General features: G+C 43.4%; 1 protein-coding gene across 2 annotated transcripts in view; it reads left to right on the top strand.

Annotated features, from left to right (window-relative positions):
• The first annotated feature begins 291 nt into the window (after window positions 1–291).
• Window positions 292–19,131, top strand: part of LOC310878371 (latent-transforming growth factor beta-binding protein 2-like) — a 132,641-nt gene continuing 113,801 nt past the window's right edge. For both annotated transcript variants that reach the window (XM_083792682.1, XM_083792683.1), the window contains exons 1-2: window positions 292–1,215; window positions 5,754–5,827. In XM_083792682.1, coding sequence (XP_083648808.1) covers window positions 758–1,215; window positions 5,754–5,827 — 532 coding nt within the window. In that variant the 5' untranslated portion in view covers window positions 292–757. The remainder of the gene's footprint in view (window positions 1,216–5,753; window positions 5,828–19,131) is intronic.

Here is a 19,131-nt window from a genome sequence, read left to right on the forward strand (position 1 = left end):
TGATAGCGGTAAGTAGCCTATCAATTTGCCAATAACCAAACCGAGCGTAACATGCGCGCCTTTATGCAGTGGCATACGAGAGTTCCAATCGTGCACGCGTAAAATCGCCGAAGAGGCACATATTGTGTCATGATGTAATTTGGCAGAGAAAGTACGCGTGGGCACGTGGACGGAGCTGCGCAGTAAGTAACAGGCAACAATACGACCGACGAGGGGGGAGTTTCTTCTTGTAAAGCGCATGCAATCCCTAAAAAAATTCCCGGTGACTTCAGATCCAAGGAGGTGGTCACAACAGGCATGGGAGCAGGATTCAAACTCCGCTTCTCTCACTTCGAGTAGGAGTTCAGCTTCAGCAGCCCTGGAGCCACTGCGCTGCTCTGTGCGCTCTTATAACTTGAACATCAACTGAAACAAATGGAGTAACATTTGTCTTAAAACATTAAACAATAATACCGCATTTTTTGTCTAGGACAGGGGCGCTCACACATTCTTTCATTTTTTTGAGTGCAGTTGCAATTATAGCTTTACATTTTTATCAAGTAAATTTAAGGCTAAACAAGATCAAGTCCTGCGCAAAGCATACCTGGGCATTATGAAGAGTTCCGGAATCCGCAGGCGTTCTGCATTCTTGGGAGAGGTGATGCGGTGTTGTTGACTTCGCGTAGTGTCTGTTTTTATTTGCACATCATTCGAGCGCCTCTCGGTCAGACGGTAACGTGATCGGTCCTTTTGCGCGCGGTAGTTTCAAAACATCGTTATGTCCAAAATGGACCGCGTGGGGATTGGATTTTTAATGATTTTGACCGTCGCACTGGTCCAAATGTGTCGCTGTCAAGAGGATTCGACAACAGGTGGTCGGAAAGAGGGTGCAGGCGCCCTACTACAGCAGTCCCAAGCGAGGACAACAAGAGGTCACTCGTCAAAAGGACCGACAGAAGACACTTTATCCTCCGGACTGTCCAATGGAGGTTCGCCCGAGGCTTTGGGCAACGGCTCCGCTCCGGTGCCTCTTCCCAGGGACACATCATCCACTCAACGAGAGAGCAGACACGCGACTCCAATCAAGGCAGTCCCTGCTCCCAGTGCTACTGTGCCACGGCATGGCGGTGCGCCCCGCACCGCAAGACAAGCAGGCACCCCTCGCTCCTCACAGCAGCGCAGAGCCAGGATCAATACGAGACAGAGCGCCAAAACCAACTCAAGGCGTCTTGTTGGGTAAGAGATGTACTGTCTATATACACCTAAATCAAATGTCTTTGAGTCATTCGAGTCACACAAATTGGTAAAGTATTATTATTATTATTATTAAATAATAACTGTACAACTGTTGTACAGTGAATTGAACAAGGTGGACCCTCTTGTAAACAAGTGTAATCCTTAATTGGGTCGTCCACTCACAGTTAACAGTCTTTGTATTGAGTTTGTGCTTGAAATGTACTGTAATTCTGCAAACTGTTAATACATCAATCAATCAATCAATCAATCAATCAATCAATCAATCAATCAAAGTACAGTCAGTGTAGGCTACTGTGCACTGTGGTTATTGATTCATTGAATACTAACAGTTTGCATTAGCAAAAAGTAGGCTACAGAGGTACCGTTATATGAATAATGCTAAAAGGATAACACAAAAAGCCCTGAGGACTTGTTTCCATTGTGGTCCTCTATCTATGTACTCAATTCATAAACTGTAATAGTGACCACCAGCTATTTCAGCATGATTTGTGTATTGTGATCTAAAACCAGCATCTTCCTGCAAAGCAAAAAAATGTGATACTGTCCAATATTTTATCAAAAGCATATCCTCCACATTGGAAATATTGAACAAGTCACTGAACTCAGAATGTGTCATCCAGTAAAGTCAAGATACTCCCACAACTGGACACTACTGGGACAATTGTCTGAGCAGAAAGGTATTTTGTCTTGAGGGTCACAGCAGGACATGACATGAGAGGATGGCTGAGGTTAAACAATTAGGGCTCTAAGCGTAACGCATGGCAAATGTTCTCTACAGTACTTGAACTACATTTAACCCAGAAGCTGGTACAGCATTGCATTACCATTTCCTCCCACTACTGCACATTAAAGAACATTTAAATTGCAGTATAGGAATGCCTCAGGCTATATCTGTTCTCTGTGTGTGTGTGTGTGTGTGTATGTGTGCGTGTGTGTGTGTGTGTGTGTGTGTGTGTGTGTGTGTGTGTGTGCTGCGTGCATGTCCTAGTTTTGTGGGTTCACAGTGCTGCCCATGGCTTTGGTGGACAACGTAGTCTAGTATATTATACTCCTGGTCAATATTACTCAACTGCAAGTGAAAGTACCATATTTATGTTTGAAATGTATAGTGGAGTGAAATTCAAGTAAAGTACAGATACTCAAGTAAATGTACTTTGTTACTGTCCACCACTGTCCCTAGTTTTGTGGATCCCTAGTGCTGCCCATGGCCATGTGCTCGGTGGCTCTCTATCTGAGCCTTGGCTGATGCACATTTGCAAATTCACTTAGTGATCAGAAACACCTGTTCCTCCTACGGTTCTGTCTATGCTGCTAATCCCTGGCGCTTTTCTTTTTTTGGGTTCTTAGTTTTATGCTCTGAACAGGCCTTCAGTTGTTTCCATTTTAAAACTTCTTTCTTTGAGTTAAATGAACCCTTGTGCATCCAGTCCTGCTTGAACTCAAAGCACGGTAGGCTACACACGGAAGAGCAAAGTGTTTACACCATAATCAGAGTGGATGCCATGGCGCATATGGGTTCACCTTGGGTTACAGGGACTTTCACATTGAAATTAAATATCTTTTTTAGTGTGTCATTACTGTGCTTTATACCTTAGGGAAACAACATTTATATGGCCAATATAGGGAACGCCTTGTGAATGATATGAGGATAATTGGCTATCCATCTGTGCGAGTGTGGATCTGAAATACACATGCAAGACCTTAAGAGGCAGTTCACCCAAAATACAAAAAGACAAGTTTTTCTTCTTACTCTTAGTGATATCTGTCCTTCCAGATAGTTGGGTGATTTGCAGAGGTTTGGAGATTTCTGCCATTATCCATTTCTGTCATCACCCCAATACTTATCTCACAGTAGCCAGATGATTAGCCAATGTCTGGTGCACACTGCACAACTATTCAAAAGTGGTGCTACTTTTCAAACTGGACCTGTGCTGGCTCCGTACTTGGACCGAATTATTCGCAACGTAATGCATTGTGAGCTTGTAGATCTGCTATTTTTGCTAATGTTCCCCCCAGATTATGGAGGGTGGGATTCAAGTGGTTAACACCGACCGTTTCCGTGACAACAACCCCCTAATACAAAAAACAGACAGACATATCAATTGATCAACCATGACCATTCACCATCCTTAGACCAATCATGGTTCAACCACAGACTTACGTCACAGCCCAGCCAATCAGAGGTTATCCTAAGATTTTCTCTGGCAAAACCCGAACATGTTGACATTCATCGCTAGAATTGATGATGTAAGCTGGTTGGTCTGACCACGAGAGACTAAACACTTCAGTATATTTGCTTGCTTCCTCACTTTGCTTTAGTGATAGATGGTTGGCAGGGCGGACTTTGGTAGAATTTATTTTATTTCTTTGTTGCCAGCAAGGTCTGTGGGTTATCGTGAGTGACCATGACCATGTTTCTGGAAAGAGGAAAGCATGATTTTTATTATATTTTGGTTGCTATTTAAATAATATTAAAGCAGAGATTAAACTAGATAATTCATTGAACGTCCATAGTCCACTCCCTCTCCAACCACTAACATTTCATAATCACGCTCCAAGTAGCTTTGATGCACTGCTGAGCCTCAATAACACAAACACACGTCACTTCCTTCCCCTGTACCTTTTGTTTGGCATGGAGATTTTTATGGAAAATGTAATTGAGCAGAGCCCACGGATTGCTTACGCTTTCCACTGAAATACCCGACACAACAATGTGTCATGTAACCGTAATGGGACCCGTTCCATCAAACATTAAAAACAACATTAGGACCGTATTTTGTCTTTCATTGATGCATGGTTGAATTAAGGAGCCGTCTATTTAAAGAACCTACTCAACGTATAAAGAAAATAACCGGCTGTAGTATTAGCTCCAACATGCTTTATTGCATGTCCGGCTTGACATTGCCCCAGAAAGTCTGTTCCAAGGTTGAATGAATGGGTGCTTTTGAGCCTAAAGGAATATTAAGGTGGAATGACATAAATCTCCGCAAGAACATTACCTTTTATTTGCACTGTGTTTTTTAACACTCTGTGATTCATTAGCCTGAAGTGAATCACCGGGCTTCTTGTTAGAAAATGCTCTCCCATGACACATTTCCTTACGGAATTCTCACTCTACTTACTCATTTACCATCCCCTGAGGGATCGGTTTAACGTTCACCATGCTCTCTTCCACTCAAGTTGACTCAGTGGACTTACTGTACCTTGCGCTTGGCTTTCTAGTGCACCTGTCAGAATTAGTAATCCTCGACTTATCCAGATCGCAAAGAAAACAGTGCAAAAAATGCCGGTGCATAAAAGATGAATACTGGAGAGATCTATCATAATATTCTTGTTTGATAACTTTTTGCTCTACCCACAAATAACTGTACTGTAATGTAGCCAGAGCTAAAATAACAGATCTACCGTGTAAGCTCACAACGCGTCAGACTGTGCTGCGTTGTAAGCTTAGAGATGGTAGATTTTCGCACGACACAGTGAAACTATAAATCAAGTGTAAAATGACTGTGCGTAAACCATCTATTTTCGTCATGCTCTAAAACATTTGACCTACTGTATTTAAAAAAAAAATCTCTACAGAGATATACTGCTGTTTCCCATTATGTGTCATGTGATGGAATAGGAGGAGTAGTGGCTGATGATGTTTTGACAAGATCTTGGCTCGGTGTATCTCTGACTGATGATGACTTGATCCCGCCTAAGGGGTCCCGCACGACCTAAAAGTCATCGCAGTGGCTCCTCCTCACTAACACTTTCCTCGCCGGCTTAGTCACACCGGGGTCAACGAGTCATCGGCTGTTATCGTTCTTTTCTGTACAAATGAGTCAGGAACTCATTTACAGTAATATCTCTTGAAAAGATGATAGTGGCATTAGATTTATTCCAGCACTTATCCAGTTTGAGGTTTACCGTCGCCACAGAGTTGCTCTTGTGGTCTAGTTGCCTTTTCATCTTTTTCACTCAGAAAATTGGCCCTGGTTACATTTGCGGATGCGAGGAATTCCAAGAATCCAGTTATTGCTGCTTGAACCTTGTCATCCTTCATTTGCTCAGAGATTAATGGAAGACGCAGGGTGCTTTTCATGTCCCATGTGTCTTCCTTTATCCCTCACAGGCCCAGATAACTGTATTATTTGTTTTCTCTCTTGTGTAACAGGGAGAAAGACAGAGAGAGAGAGAGAGAGAGAGACAGAGACAGAGAGAGGTGCACATCGATTGTGCACATCCATTTTCATGCTTTGCCCAGAATACGTTATTGAATCAAGTGCTTATTATGGGCACATATCAGCAGCAGTATTTATTTCAATAGCTGAATCACGTGATCTGAAACTACAACGTTCCCAGAGTAAGGATCTCTATTTGGAATGCGATGGTTTGACATAGAGTCAAGACTAATTGCTCTGTAATTTATGAGCTGGTGACGTATTTGCAGCCTATCCTTGCCTTAAGCGTTATTTATTGTGTTAATTGTTATCTTGTGTCATGTCATGTCATATAACAAGTCTTCCTGTGCACAGGCCTAACGTCTGCGGAGGTCAGCAGTGCTGCTCTGGGTGGGCCGTGGCGACGGGGACCAACCGATGCATAAAGCGTGAGTAGAATACACCACCATCACACACATTTGTGCCCTTTGAAGGAGTCTTTCATTCTCTTGCTATGAAAAACACATTTCAAAGCTTAATTTATTCTCCATCGCACAAGGGTTTCGCCGGACAAAAAGTCTTATTACCTTCAATTAGCTTGTAGACCAGTAATTGTTGGCAAGCGCCACCGCCGTACAATGGATTATTAATTAGGCTTAACCACATGAACCATAGAATCCCTATTCTGAGCATATCATAATAGACAAACATTCAGACAAACATTCAATAGCCGATCTAAGGACCGATTCATACTCCTATTTTAGAGCCGAATAAAAGTCGGTTCGGCTTTGTAGAGCCTACAATGTGACGTCATTTGAGGTTCGGGCGGGCGGGTACCGTCCTAAAGTCGGCTCTTCGGTCCTACTGAAAATTGTATGAGTATGAATCGGCCCTAAGACCTCAAAACATGTCTCAACATGTCAAGCTTGATCAGCTATTTTCTGAAGTGTTTTGGTGTAGAGGGGAAAAAGGAGGGGACCAAATATAGACCCGTGGGGGACACCAGTCAATGAGTACGTAGTGTTTGAAGCAGCATGCTGCCTCTTATTTAAATGAATTAAACCTATTTGCGACTAATCTATACGGTAGATTATGTTAATTAGGTTGTCTCCCTACTCTTCCATGGAGAAATTTTGACCCTAGTGTTGGATAGGACTAATGGTTGAAAAAGAGTACTGCCTGAAGCTCATAAGTGCAAAAAAATCCTCATGCCAATTAGGGCTTTCCTCTTAGGCCTCTTTTAGACGGCGACCATCTCCATATAACACGTCAAAGTCCCGTTGCATTCTCATTTTTTCTTACCCTTTACACGAGAACGCACACGTTATGATATAATGTGCTATTATGCTATACTGTCGCTAGGTGGCGATAACGGGCTGCCAAATAGACAGGTCACCCACGTACAAGAAGAAGACGCAAGCGGCGCAACACTGCTCTGGGCGCTCCACGGGATGATATATATTTATTAAATAAACGCTGCCGCGGCTGCCGTCTATCACAAGGCTTTTTATTTACATCATGGTTTTACATTCAACATCGCTGATGAGCATCACTTTGTAGGCGAGGAGGGAGGCTTGTTCAGGAACTCCATTATATCATAATGATATTGCTCTGCATCAATGTAATAAACATAATATGCGCTGTGAGCCAACGTGAGCCATGATGTCATAAGTTTTGCGGATTCACCGTTTTGCCTGTTTATATGGAGACCATAGGAAACGGCGTTCTCAAAGTTTTCCACTCTGGGAGGCGGTTTCACTTCGTTGCGTTTTCACCCAACACACGGTTCTCGTCTAAATGACAGCAGCAAACGATACTTTATTTTGACGTTTTATATGAACACCATCCTCGTGTAAATAGCACCTTAGCTGCATGGTAGAAATGTTGCCTCTCACGTGGGAGAACCACGTTCAAATCCCGAGTAGGACACGAAACCAATACATTTAAGGATGTGCTGCACATATACTGTAGTACTACAAGTCCATGTGAAGGCATGATGTCTGGAAGCAATACAGCAGAGCACACGACACAGTTTGGACTGTCTTGTCTGGACTTGTAAATGAACCAGAAAAAGAAACATTTACAGTCAGTATGATTTAGATTAGACCTTATGCGTTTGGACTGTAAAATAACAAAGCAAATGGCTGCTAATGTCGACCCCGTCAAGTAGAATCGCCGTAACGAAAGAAAACTCTTCCCAGGGTGCTGCTGCCCCGTGGTCATGTTTGTCATGTGGCAGTGCCTGCTCTTTTCATGTAGAGATCCTAGTACCAGTGCTTAGCATTTGGCTCTGTTTTTGACACAAGCCCTTAATTATGGGTGTAACTGTTCCTTTTTTTTATTTGACCACAGCAATATTGGATATCCTTACTGCCAGATGATTAAACGCGGAATGGCAGATACCGGGCACAAATGAATAATTGGCCACTTCTTAAAAGTGCAATTTCGGCAGAATGTTTTACAGTTTACAAGTGTTACCGTGCTTTTATCTGTAACATGCTTGACATTTGGCATGTTTTCATTTTCTTTTACTGTTACGTGGGCTATTAAGAATTAAAGAGTGATGCCAGTATACAGCAAAATCTGGAGTATTAATTGAACTCCGAGAAGCTAGGCTGCTAATGGCTAATGGCTCTTGAGTCATTGGATTTGTGTAGGGTTGGTGCCTGATCACATAAAAAATAATGATCAGCATCTTTTCTAGAGAGTTATCTTTAAATTTTACAAGCGCACAATCGGAAACCTACACGCCACTCTCATTCTCTTCTCTTTCACACACTGTCGCACACGCACGCACGCACGCACGCACGCACGCACGCACGCACGCACACACACACACACACACACACACACACACACACACACACACACACACACACACACACACACACACACACACACACACACACACACACACACAATTTCACAAGCTGCAGTAGCTTTGGCTGTTTACCCTTCCAATCCAAAGGAATCAGTCAATTCACCCAATCCCATTACACAACAAGCTGATTGGCTACTGTAGCCTCCTAATTAGATCTAATTAGCTCTTGCCCACTGCTGGGGCTTCTGTCACTTTTTCTCAAGTCCCAGCTAAAGTTAGGCATACCAGGGCCAGGGTGTAAATGACATTTAACGTGGAGCTTTAGTTAGCCAAATCAAATGAGGTAAATACTTTAAATCTGCCAGAGACTAACAGGTCCAGCCTAACGTGCCCATGTTAAACAAGGCAGAGCATCTGAAGAGGCAAGGTCTCCGTCCAAGCATCTGGACCCTCTTAAAGTTTGGCTCTCATCCAGGTTTCACTTTGGTGTCTTCAGCTGAGTGAGCCCCACACCACGAGCCTCAGGGCAGGCCAGGTGCCAACTCAAGCCAACCCCCCTCCCCACCCACCCAGGACCCAAGCCTCAGGCTTGGCCTGGGAGTTGGAAGCCATTACACAAGGACACGAGACATGCAGAGAAATACAGAACCAAGGCTATCTCATTCCCTCTCCCCGTGTCAGAACCGGCCTGCTGTATGAGGAGATGGCAGCATGAGAAAACATGTTCACAGCAGGGGGAAAAGAAAAGGAACCAACCTGTCGGCTGGGAACATAAGTAAAAACATATCCTTCTTGAGCTACGTCTAGGAAATTCTAGTTGAAGGGATTGAAGTAATGTGTAATATTAAAAGTGTCAGCTGCAGGCATTACCCGCAAGGCTGGATTGGGTGTCGTGAGTTATGGTTTCCTAACAATACCTCCTTGTTGAATTGGGTTGAGCTCAGAGCAAATATATGACAGGAATTGGTTTGCTCCTTGTCCAGGGAGTGTGCCTACATGGATTTAGAAATGTGTTTATAGAAAGGTCTATAGGTACAGGTCTCTGTGTGGGTCTGGTGGTCTGGCTCCTTTGAAGAGGTGGTACTGGCCAGGTCAGAATGGCTCTGCTGCTGCCTGCCGGATGCCTTTTCTTTTCATGGATGGATGGTGTGTGTGTGTGTGTGTGTGTGTGTGTGTGTGTGTGTGCGTGCGCGTGCGCGTGCGTGCGTGTATTAAAGCAAATTCCATCTGCTGAAAATATTTGATGCTGGAGACTTTGATCAATTAGAAACAACAGAACGTTCTGTTCAATGCTGTTGCGTGGTTACTTTGGTTTCCGCTGAAGTGAACTACTTTTAACGGCGCTCAAAAGTTGATTTGAAACGTTTGTGGCCATTTGTTCTCAGCCAAATCTATACAGACTTTATTGACGCCGGTTGTCGCAGGTATACGATGTGGCTGGTCAGATGAGTGCGACCAGGTGCGAGTCCCTTATTAGATCTCATGTATTCACTTATGAGCTGTATCAAAGCCCATCCACTGGGTTGAAGTGATGCAACGGTTTCTGGGTCATCCCTGGGTCTCTTCCGCAACGTTTCCAGATTCACATATGCTGACCAAAAAAACAGACACTGTCAGTGAGATGAGGAGCAGAATGAGGCCCTATTATGTCTAGCTGGTCCTAAACCAGTGTCTGGATAGACTGGATAGAAGACAGACTGACAATCAGCTGTATGCACAGCAGACACTGTCTGTCTGCACATCCTGCTGCTTGAAATACTATTGTCCTACTTCTGAACATGTTAAAGTGATTGAGTCACCTCAATCTTTATGACAAATAAGTCTGGAAGTGCTCATTAACCACTTAAACCCTATACACTTTGTTGACCTCCCAGGGGCCTCCTAGGCCGCATACTGTACTTTTGTCCCGCTCTTCCACATCTTCTTGCGGAAAACAGACGATCTGCAAGCTCACAATCAGTTGCAATGCATTGTGAGCTTGCAGATTGGCTATTTCCGTCAAATGTTTGCCCCAAGAAGGGATGCTAAGTTCATATTAATGAACTCTTACCCTTAATTATGAGCCAAGAATGGTTGTGAGAATGAAAGTTTACCTTCGGGAATCTGTAATGAGAAAGGGAAAGCTGCACATCTACATTTCCTTTCATTTGTGTTATATAGCCACAGAAATCGGTTTCCAAAATAGCAGACTGCTTGGTTTGAGTTTTTCTGAGCCAAATAAGCTCTTGGATCTCCCACTGATGTTGGCTTTTTGGTTCACAAGCATAAATTTGACACCAGCCAGAGTTGGCTTGTAAAGCTTGACCAATGTTGGGACCAATATAGGTCTTGAAAAGCAACGGTTAGCAGATGGACATGTGTGGCCTCCCCAAACAGTCAGTCATTGGTGCATGTACTGTAGCCCCTGCTGCCAGCCAGACTATATACATCAGTGCCATAAACTGTAAGGACCTTTTTTAATCTGATTAATGACTGATTAATGGGAAGTTGTCCAAAGCAGAATGCCTCTCACAAGTGTCTTACAGAGTCTCGACAGTGTGGACGAATTTGGCACTGTCTTAACCTACTAGATCAAGTCTACACACAAAGCCTCCCATCATCCCATTTTACACCCCACAGTCATATATTATGTATGAAGAATAATTCATATTACTGCAAGGTAGTACATCACAGTTTTGAATGTACTGCCAACCTGACGGCATACAATGCACGCATCGCCCTTTATTTAAACCCATCGCTGTCTTCGATGGTGCGGATGAAATGTGCATCCTTCACAGGGAGGAATAAAGTTGTTTTCAGTCTCTTAAGCCTTTGGTGATTGACGGAGTGAAATGTGGTAGAAAGGAGTTTCTTTTTGATTGCCTTCCAGCTGTCTTTGGCCTGCTGTGCCGCCCAGGGCCCTGTCCAGCCCTAAAATAACTCCTCATGCAGAAAGTTTGCCTCTCTCTTACTTACAGTACCCCCCCCCCCCTTCACAAGCTCATTCTCTCTCTCTCCAAACACAAAATCTGACGTGCCCGAATGTTTCTTTAATTCCATCACATCCTTAGTGCTGTTTGTGAGAGATTAAAGCTTTCCACTGTGAACATATTGAGACACCATTAGGAATCGTATGTTTTGTTAAAGGCTCTGCTCAGCTGCCTAACATTTTATGGTTACCTCATTCTACGTAACATAACATTGTATGTCGGCTGAGTGGTTTTGTTGAAATACCAGACATGTCAGTGATGTCTCCATGTGGGACCTTCTGTTGCTCTTGAATTAATGTATTAATGAAATAATAGCAGTGTATGGTCTTTCTATCATAAAACTTCTGATTATTTTATGTTTGTCTTGTCTTTCAAGTGGCCTTCTGCACTGTGTTACACATCCATTTACAATTGCTAGGCAGTGCATATTTGTGCATATTTTTCCATTTCATTTCTGCAAACCAGCGTGAAGTTCTCATGTGGGACCATTCACATTTGGGGAAATCTACCTTTTGGGCTGGTGAAGGATGGAGGCAGGGGGGTGGAGGATGGAGGCAGGGGGGGGGGTGGTCCTTGGTGTGAAATGGAGTAGAAGTTCAATGCACTCTTCAACATGTGTCTAGCAGCTGGCTAAGTATCAAGGACATACACGTGTGAGCATTTTGTAGGCTGCAAAACAGCACCTAGAGAAACGTAGGTTCATTGTCGACATGCAATGAAATCAACGCTCAAAGTACAAGAGGATTTCCAAATGTAATTCTTGTTGAGAAGATACTTGTTCAAATGTTAAGTCATGTGTGTTTGGTTCACTCACTCAGCATCAGCTTCAGCTCAAGTACTGAAATTTCAAGGAAGTTGATCCAAAGCCAGTTGCTCAGCCATATCAAAATATTTGTCAGCGACAGCTACTGTATGCTATCTGTGTAAGCTTTACACTGCCAAGTGCCAACCGTGGGGTTGAGAGAGTTCCAGAGGGTCCCTGCAGCTAAATGATAAATAGTAACCAAAAGGAACCCTTATGGGTCTGCAATTCAGAGACTGTACATTTGGTTCCATTTGCACACACAAGTTAAATTAACTTTGATTTTACAATATACATTGGGGTCCCAGAGATTGAAATGCTATTAAATGGAGGACCGTAGCCTAATTAAGGTCAAACCTGGGGTTCTCTTATGGGGGTCCCTGGCATATAATTTCTAATGTGAGTCCGCAGGCTAATGAGTGTCAACTGTCAATTTGGGGGTCCTTGACACTAAGATATCTGATGGCTTTTCAGCTACATAGTATACAGTAGAGGGTAGAGGGAAGCTAGAGATGTGCCTAGCATCCATATGATATATATATGCGACTATGGTCAACTCAATTTAGGGTTTAAGTGGTTAATCAAATTCAAACCTAAACAATAAAAAGCAGAAGACAAGTTATAGTTTGCGCTGTTTACCCACTGAGCTACCAAGCTGTTAAATGCACAATTTGGATACGATCCTTTAATGATATTATTATGAGTTAGCATCGGCACTCACATTCAGCACAAGCTGAGAGCTGAGTATGATTTTACCAGTCCAGGTTCTGGTTGGGAAGAAGGTTGTGGTAGGAAGAACCTTTAAAACCCTGCCGTCGCTAGTGATATTGTTGAGTCAGGGTGGAAGTAATTACTTCGCAGACAGCCATGTACGTATGTAGACCGTCTCTCTTTATAGGCTGTGTGTGGATTTGCAGGGGGTTACACAGTACACAGTTCAGGGGGCATAACTCCCTCACAGTCTGCTGAGAGTTATGGCCTATTAGACAGATCCTATAATTAATGCACAGTTGCCCCATAGCCCATCATTAACCTAGATACTGGACCATTCACTCCCATGGTTCTCCCCAAACCAGGAGTCATGCTGCCTTTCTCCCCTCCAGCTGGCGTGCGTGTCTGTTTGGAAGTGGCAATTGGCTCCTTCTCTACCTCTTTGTGCCACATTTCTTTCTAATTGCTACCATAGGCGACAGCGTAGTCAGTGAGTTAGTGCTTCCAGACACAATTGCGGATATCTGCATGTAAACCCTTCCGCTTACGTGTCTGCCTTGGTGCATGAAGAACGGATATGCTATGTTCAAACTGGCAGCCCAAATCAGATCTTTGGCCAGGTCTGATTGGTTTGATCAAATCCGAACAGCAAAACAACACATGGAACCTTTTATTATTATTTATTATTTATTATTTATTAACCTTATTTTTATTAACCTTATTTTTATTAACCTTATTTTTATTAACCTTATTTTTATTAACCTTATTTTTATTATTTTCCCCTTTTTCAAAGCAAATTTGTTAAAATGCGATTCAAATTTGTTTTCTAACGATGTGTCTCAGTCTGGACACTCGGACACTGAAGTCTGTTTTATACTTGACGTAAATAACCTGCAATCCCATCCCAAGTTATAAAGGTCTTAATTTGATAAACTAATCAGATTGGCCTACATTCTGAAAGCCTAATACAGGGATGCTGCTGGGAAGAGAAGTATAGCACAACCCCAGCTGTGCGAGGCAGCAGGCAGGAGAGATGTTGTAATGCAATCTTGAATGACATTTGCTTTGTTTGTGTCGGCCTCTTTTTTTCTACCTTCTTTTTTATGATGTAACCCCCATGTCATGATGCAAGGACAGAAGGCACCTGTCAGTGATCTCTCAACAGGCTGTTTTCTTCTCTCTTTTTTTTGCAAGACTGGACTTGATTGATACTGTAACATAGAGAGCTATACTGACAGCTAGCAACCCCTCCCCAAATCCCCCACACACGTGCATGCAGGTCGCAGTTCTGTCAGCGCAGCCCATAGCCAGCTATAGATCTTGCTCTCTCTCCCTCTAGGCCCATATGGAAGCTGTTGGGATGTGATCCCCAAGGGGAGACAGGGTTTGTGGGTTCTGGTGACCACGTCTCACAAAGTCAGCTTTACAAGTTGTGGGCACAACCCCCCCCCCCCCCAGATCCAGATCCAGCATGTTGCTCATTAGGAGGTGAATGTGGGAGATTGAGGGTGCAGTGGAGGCACGATATAGCGTGGCTGAAAGTAATGTACACAGTGTCATGGGTCAGCTGTAGGTTAACTAAATTCCCCCCAGGAGCTGAGGTGGGTGAGCAAAGTAAAAGGTTCAAACTGTGTTGGACTGAAAAGACCCATACTGTGATGGACAAATAGTACTGTATGAGAGGTAATGGATAAACCTTCATTTTGTGCCACACAGGGAAATCATAGTCTCAGTGTGCAAGCAGGATATGGCTTATGTTAATAATTAATTAGAACAAAGAGTCTGAACTTGAAAGGCATAATAGCTGGACCACTGCAACACTGTAATGATGGCTGCTGGTTATGGACACCATAATTCGTTTTTGGCTGGCCTAAAATATGGCGAGATCCACTATCAGCTGTGCAGAAATCACATGTAAAGAGGTTAACGTTCACTTAGCATCTCAAAGCAATTGCATTAACTGCTCAATAACCCAATTCTTCCTGGCTCTGTGGTTGGTATCCGGATGATGCCCTTTGAACTAGAGTGATACATTTTAATGCCCTCATGACTTCATCACTTGACTTTGTTTCAAGTATATAGGGATTAAGTGGTAGGCTTGCACGCATGTACGCACGCACGCACGCACGCACGCACGCACGCACGCACGCACGCACGCACGCACGCACGCACGCACGCACACACACACACACACACGCACACACACACACACACACACACACACACACACACACACACACACACACACACACACACACCCCAACTGATACAATATTGATGTGAGTTGTCATTTTGTGCCTTCATCTATTCATAGCCACTCAGAATTAAGGATTATATCAGCACTTCCTTTGACTGCCCCCATTGCTGTATTCATTCCAGTTATTTAACTTCCTGCCTCTCGGTTTGAAAGCACCTTTACAAAAGACCTTTAATCAGGTCTTTTGTCATGTCCATCCTGTATCTTAATCTCTTAAATCTTGTAATGGCACCTAATCCGCTCAACCCGAAGAGAGAAGACTTCCCAAGATTATCATGATTATGCTTTCATTATCAATATTATTTTCCAAAGGTTTCAGTGTCAACTTAGCTGCATGGGTCAGTGTTGTGGAATGTGTGGAGGAGAAAATGGGCGAAATGTATGTGTTTGAGTTATGTCAAATATTCGGTTTCAAATTGCCTCTGACTGACTGAAAGCACTGTAAAAGTTTGATGGCTTGTATTTCTAGTTGGAGAGAAGGGGGGACTCTCTAGTGGATTGTAATGGACTGTAGAAATCTATGAATATAAGGGCCCAGTGGATGAGAGAGGTACATAGGCAATACGCATCAGTTCTATAGTACATACACTTGTAAACCTATGCTTGTAATGGGTAACTATAGCTGACTGGGAGAGTTATGAACAATACTCACCTCAATAAAGCCTGCAAGTTACTTTAATATGCATACAGGATTTCACCATGCTCCCTGCAAATTCAATCAGCAACCCTGACGATACAAATATCCAAAGCTAATGCATAAATTACTTTTTTATGGCTTAATTCTAATGCATGACTGATCGCTTGGTCCCACAATGGGAGTAGGGTGGGTACTTGCATCAAGCTCAGCTGTCATAGATTTGTTCAAGGTTGTTCAGGGCAATATCGGAAGACCCTCACAGCTGTCTCGTAAGGGTGTTAGTCCTTAGATAGCTTGAGGTTAAGCAGTTCAGAAGGGGCAATGGCCCAATTTAGCAAGGCCACTGGACAGGTCTTAGGTTACGTTAGATAAGAGAGAGAGAGCTCTACCGACTGAGCTACACGGACACCTAAAATGTATTCGGTGATAGAGGTCATTGTAGTGTGTATGACATTGTCAGTGACAGTGTGCAGACGTATTTATTATTTTACCTGCGTTGATCAGTTGGTCCTACACCTGCTTTTAAGTGTATGTGCAAGCTTGTTATCTTTTAATACTTATGGCCCATAGAATGATGAATATATAGGAAAAAAGCACCCTTCTTCCGTAGAAGCAGCATAGCATACTTGGCTGGAGGACCCAAAGTTGTTGCCACGGCAGATAACAATCAGTGGACTGAACAGAGATGATGAGGTGCTGGCAGAATGGCAGTTGAATAAAATCATGTGGCTAATAAACTGCTTTTGTAGTTGGAAGAAGTCATCTAAAGAAAATCATGTGGCAATAATTTTCATGATTACATGTCAGGTATGTGTGATGGTATTGAAAATAAACCTTCAGGACTAAATACTATGCCATAATTCCTTGCTACCGCCTAAGCCTAACAAGGCTAAGCTTAAAGAAAATTATATTCATGTTGAGGAAATGTACTTAATCATTGTTTTGTCTGGATTGGAGTATTTGTTTGTATGGTGCCAGTAGCAGTAGTCTACTAATAGACACTTTTCATGTGACTGCTTCTGAACACAACTCAACTTGGCCAGTGTGTCTCGTTCATAATTGAGGCTTCCATGTCTGACAAATTCTCGTTTTTTAGCATTATTCTCTCCAACGTAAATAATTGCAGCACGCATTAATGAAATGGATGGAATGTGAGGCAATTAGTTTTAACGATGTGCAAGACAAAAATCTGCACGACAGCAATTACTGCCACAATGTGTTCAACAGCCCCTGGGCAGGGCACAGAGACACAGACACGGGCAGTGACACTCACAGCCAAGCTGGACGCTTCACGTGGAACATACTGTATGTACGACGCAGAGTCACTGACCTGGCCACTCTGCTGGCAACACTCAGAACGGCCTCATTTGTCTGGTGCCATTTCTGTGCCACGCAGCTGGTTAAGAAGAAAACCCCAAACACACATTGGAATGCATTTCCCATCGGAGGCCGACCATGAAGCTTACTTAAATTATTATTGGAACATTTTGCTGCAGGCGTGTTGTTTCTTATTGTAGTTCAGCCCATTCTTTTGAAGAATACATTTTCACACATCGCCGGGTTCTTTGCTTTGTAATGTCACTGTCATTGCTAAGTTCCCAATGTATAATGTCATTGGAATCTTCGGCCTGTTCTACCATGCTCCACTTCATCTCCAAACTTGAGTTTGAGCAGACTGACTCTGGACAAGTCGGTGGCACCTAGCCAGCCTGTACTTTAGTTAGGAGATGATATATTTAACTCCACACCAAATACAGCTAAGGCAATTCCCATTTTATCCCATGATGGAAAACTCGGATCACATACCAAATTATGTGTTCACGAGTACAATTCCCTGGATGTGTACACTTAATCAAAAAGGCAGAATTTCCCTCAAAGCAGTTAAAACATAATGCTTGAGTGAATGACTTTGGTCTGAAATCTGAATAAAGTTTGCCTCACCATAAGCCACAGGAATATCATAATGGTCTGCGATTGTATCCCCAATTTGTCACTTCATGTCATTGTACCACAGATTGGCCATGCATAATGCACTGCTCTCTTTCAATTATCACAATTTGCTGTGAGGAAACTACAATATGGTACACCGAACCATGTGGTCCTAATTAGACACAGTCCTAATGGGGATATGCCCAATGTTAAAACACAGTCTAGAGTCGAGAAATGAAATGCCCCATGCCCGCCTAGGGTGTTTGTCCGCTTTACTTCAGCCAAGACAGACTGAAAGACAAAGTGACCCCAGAGGAGAGCATCCCTATAACAGGAAGGGAGCAGCAGGTATAGGGCCCTATTTGTAGGTGGCGTGGCCGTTTGGCTGCCCGCTCGCCTTGCTGCCAAGAGCTATGGCAGCCTTCCTGCCTGAGATCTGTCACACAGCATCTGTGTCAATAGCATTCCATCGGCCTGTTGACAGAGCACCACTGTTTGCTTAAGCCACTATACAGACTACTGGCCTGATTTACTGTCGGGAGGACAATGTCATCAATCCTTTAAGTGCCATGCGCTACATACATGGACATGTGTGTAAGAAGATGGAGTGTTGTTTGTTTTAACTACTGAAGCCCTGTTTCATCAAATCTTTCGCAAAATAGCTGATCTACAATCTCACAATGCGTTGCGATGTGACGTGTTGTGACTTTGTGAGCATATAATATTGCTATTTTTGTTATTTGTGAAACTAATTACAGTAATAACTAACCCTATAATAACTGGGGGCACGGTGGCACAGTCGGTAGTGCTGTTGCCTCACAGCTAGAAGGTCCTGGGTTCGATTCCCACTGGGGATGCCGTGGGCGCTGGGGGCATGCCGTGTTCCCCCCTCCACGTCATCAGTGCCTATACCCGAGTTGGGGCTGGCGAAAGGGCCCTTCTGTGTGGAGTTTGCATGTTCTCCCCGTGTCCCCCAGGGTAGGTACCCTCACAAAAAAACATGCAGTAGTCCTGGTCTCTAAACTACCTCCCCCTGACCAGCCGGGGCGCCTGATGGAGGGGAAAGGAACTGGTTGGAATAACGTATTCCTTCCACGTGCCACGTCCGGCCGGGGAAATTCCCCCCTGTCAGGTGAAAAGAAGCAGCTTGGACTCCTCATTCATAGAAGGGAGCATGAGGTCAGTCCGCTGCCCCCCAGGTTGGCAGAGGAAGCGTAGCACCCAGGATTACAGTAGATAATTGACATTGGGTGGAACATTTTTGGTTAATGGGATAAAAAATTAAGAGAAAAAAAAAAAGAATTACGGTAATAAATAACATGACAATTTTCACCTATAAAGCGGGCCATCCACACTAAGCACCTTAATTATAACTGTATCGTTCACAAATGTTATTGTTACAGTTATAATGCTTGGTGTGGACATATGAATAGACATAAACAACAACTTCCATATGCAGTTAACCTAATGATGAACCCTAGTGTTCCTATTCTGGGCATGTGAATAATAACGTTCAGCGGAAATAGGTGAACATTTGACAAAAATAGCAGATCTACAAGCTCGGCTTGATCGGCTATATTCATTGAAGACATGGCGTAGAAGGAAGGAAGTAAGGGTTAACTGGTCA

Source organism: Protomyctophum parallelum, assembly GCF_964188405.1.
Source record: "Protomyctophum parallelum genome assembly, chromosome: 20".
In the NCBI taxonomy this organism is placed as follows: domain Eukaryota; kingdom Metazoa; phylum Chordata; class Actinopteri; order Myctophiformes; family Myctophidae; genus Protomyctophum; species Protomyctophum parallelum.